Source organism: Bison bison, unplaced genomic scaffold, assembly GCF_000754665.1.
Source record: "Bison bison bison isolate TAMUID 2011002044 unplaced genomic scaffold, Bison_UMD1.0 scf7180017864236, whole genome shotgun sequence".
NCBI classification, from domain to species: domain Eukaryota; kingdom Metazoa; phylum Chordata; class Mammalia; order Artiodactyla; family Bovidae; genus Bison; species Bison bison.
The window spans coordinates 5,819,453-5,822,450 of NW_011494808.1; the positions used below are offsets into that span (position 1 = coordinate 5,819,453).

Genomic DNA, 2,998 nt, shown 5'->3' on the forward strand with positions numbered 1-2,998 from the left:
GAGAAGGGGCTCGGGAGCGCAAACTGCCCGTCAAACACGAGTGCTGTGCCTCTAAGCACCTTGAACCGTGACCTGACCCCCTGCTCAGTGGTCCTCGGGGAAGGGGAAGCACCTTGAACCGTGACCTAGCCCCCTGCTCAGCGGTCCTGGGGAAGGGGAAGCCGCGGGTCCGCCCAGGGACGCGGCCCACCTGCCCTCGTGCAGGAGGGCTCTGCTCTGGCCCGCAGCCGGCTTGTGGCTCCACGCACTTCTGTAACTGCCCCAGTGGCCGTGCAAACTGGAAATCACTAGGCAAGAACAGGAACAACCTCTCTGGGAAGAAAACTCCCCTTTCTTAGAGGTGCACAAGCAAAGCTGCCTGTGGGGAGGGGACGCAACGGGCGCCTGGGGCACCGCTCGTTTTCTCTTGAGGTTTGGGTGATCAGGAAAAACTGGCATTAACCGAAGAGTGTGTGGAAAGCTGGAATGACACGTACGCAACGAGAAAATGACAAAGCCAGCCATCCGGGATTCAGTATGTTCTCTTGGAGGTGCTTTTTCTAATCTCTTAAGTCACACGAAACTGTAAAGCTATTCTCATAATCTGCTAAGATCACTGCGTGGGCTAAGGTATGAGGTTTAAGAGGAGGCACCCTACTTCTTTTTGTCGGTGAGAAATGAATTCCAAAATGGTAACAGAAAGGCACCCACTGTCAAACGCCCCGCATTAAAACCCAGGGTTTCTAAAAACGCCACGTGCAGCAGTCGGTCAGGACGGCCAGCCCACCCGGCGGGGGGGTGCGGCGGTCGGGACGCACCTTTCGCGCTGATGCTGCGGAGGTCTGTGATCTTCATCAGGATCTTTGGGAACATGTGAGGCTTGCTGGGCCGTCTCTTTCTGATGTAAATTTTTAGTGCTTCCAGCAGTGGTTCTTGTAGCTTATCTACTTTTGTTGGTTCCTCAAGGTCCTGACGATCTGGATTCCAGAAACAAGGTATTAAATAATTGAGGTCAGGACAGAATGAGCTCTGTACTCTGGCGAGTCCTGCCCACGCCCCCGCCTCCTCACATTAACCTTGAGATTCAATCCCATAAACACATTTGAAGGTGTGTGCGGCTGTTCTGGGCTTTCCAGGTCGCTCAGTGGTAAAGCACCCGCCTGCCAATGCAGGAAACACGGGTTCCATCCCTGGGTCGGGAAGATCCCCTGGAGGAGGAAGGCAACCCACTCCAGGATTCTTGCCTGGAGAATCCCATGGAGGAGGAGCCTGGCAGGATAGAGTTCAAGGGGTCACAAGAGATGGACGTGACTGAGCACACAGATGCCACTGCTGTGAGCTGTGATACTTGAAAACGACTGCCCTGTTGGTCAAACCACATTTGGAAGGCTGGTGGCTTTTATCCCCAGCAGAGAATTACTTCTCGTGACCAGGAGGTGTCACTACTGAACTGAATTAGAGGAACCCTGACCCAGATGGTTAAAATGCAGGTAAACCAGCCCCCAGTTAAAGGCAGTAGCTCCTTAACCACCCTGTTTCGGCTCCTGGGGGGCCAGTGAGGGTGTCACCACCAAACAGAACCTGGCTTCACACCAGGCCTCCAGAGGTGGGGGCCAACGCCGGGACTACAATTCCCAGCCCCCGCCTTGGCAAACAGCACCAGCAGGCTCCCTGACTCATCCTAAGAATGTCCCCAGGCAGTTCACTTTACGATGGTCTGATCCTACCTTTTAAACAGCAGCTGTGGCAATGCAGAAGTAGCATTTTGGTATTTCAGAGCAGGAAAACCCCAAATGCCTTTAACTTATAATACGGAAAAATGCAACGAACTCTAAGCATGCATGCCGGATTTTATCCACACGTCCTTTTCCATGCAAAACAACTCCAAAGTGGAGATGAAGAGTCTCCCATAATTTACAAGTGTGAGCTGCTCTCCACGGACTCTCACGAGGGTGTTCTGGGCGGTGGTACCTCCACAGATCAGGCAGATGGCGCTGAGAAGGCCGGTCTCCGCGTCGTCCATCTCCAGCGGCAGGAGCTGGCCGGCGAAGGTGAACACCAGGTCAGTCAAAGGGCCAAAGCCGGCGTTGTGCATCTGGGTTCGATTCAGGGTCAGGCCGTCCGAAAACGTCATAGTGTCTTGCTCTGGGGTGTACCTGGTGCAGATTCTGAGAATCTGGGAGGAAACCACCACGGCTGGATCATCGACACAGGCCTGGCCTGACGGCCTCCCTGGGGACCCAGGGAGGGAATCCCAGGAAGGTTCCAAGGGCTCTGGGGCGGATGAGCCCCCCACCCCACCCGCCTTGGGTGCCATCGCTGCTCCAGCTCTTCCTCCAAAAGACCACACACGTCAAAACAAGGGCAAAACCTTATTTAGGGAATAATAAATAGGACACAAGAAATTTTGAGAAATATCTGTTTATGCTAAAAGTGATTCATTTGACTCAAGTAAACATTCACTGAGTACCTACTTATATCCCAGGCACTGCGCCAGGTGCTGGGGATGAAAGAGGAAGAAGAGTCAATTTTTTTTTGAAGAGCTTAGTCTACCAAAAAAAGGCCAAGATTTACACTGTAAGCGCCCAGCGCAAAGCCAGCGCTCCACATGCTCTCCGTTTATGCTAGCAGAGGAGCTGGCGGGCTGACGACGCTTCTTACAGACCAGGGGCTCCGGGCTCAGGAAGGCTGGACTGAGCTGGCCCCCCACCCGGGGGACGCCCCGAGCACCCCCACCCCGAGACCGTGACCCCAGGGGGCAGGCTGAGCCAGCGAAGGGCTGGGCGCAGCGGGGGGAGCAGGGCAGCCCCACGGCGGGGAGGGGCTCAGCTGGAGGCCTGGCGGGGTCTCCTGGAGAAGCAGCCCTGCTGGCCAAGGTCACTCCACCTCCGGTCAGGGCACCACGCTGTCTGTGAAGGACTGAACTGCAGTATCTGCCGGAGGCAGACACCACCGCCACCCCGGCCTGCAGCCACCAGCCAGTCCTGGGGCATGTGGGTCCCGGGCGCTCAGCCTCCAC

General features: G+C 55.8%; 1 protein-coding gene across 5 annotated transcripts in view; it reads right to left on the reverse strand.

Annotated features, from left to right (window-relative positions):
- RARB (retinoic acid receptor, beta) overlaps nt 1-2,998 on the reverse strand; it is a 186,783-nt gene that overhangs the window by 2,196 nt on the left and 181,589 nt on the right. For all 5 annotated transcript variants that reach the window (XM_010846424.1, XM_010846420.1, XM_010846422.1 and 2 more), the window contains 2 exons: nt 1,951-2,155; nt 798-956 (listed from right to left, as the gene is read on the reverse strand). In XM_010846424.1, the coding sequence (XP_010844726.1) occupies nt 798-956; nt 1,951-2,155 (364 nt within the window). The remainder of the gene's footprint in view (nt 1-797; nt 957-1,950; nt 2,156-2,998) is intronic.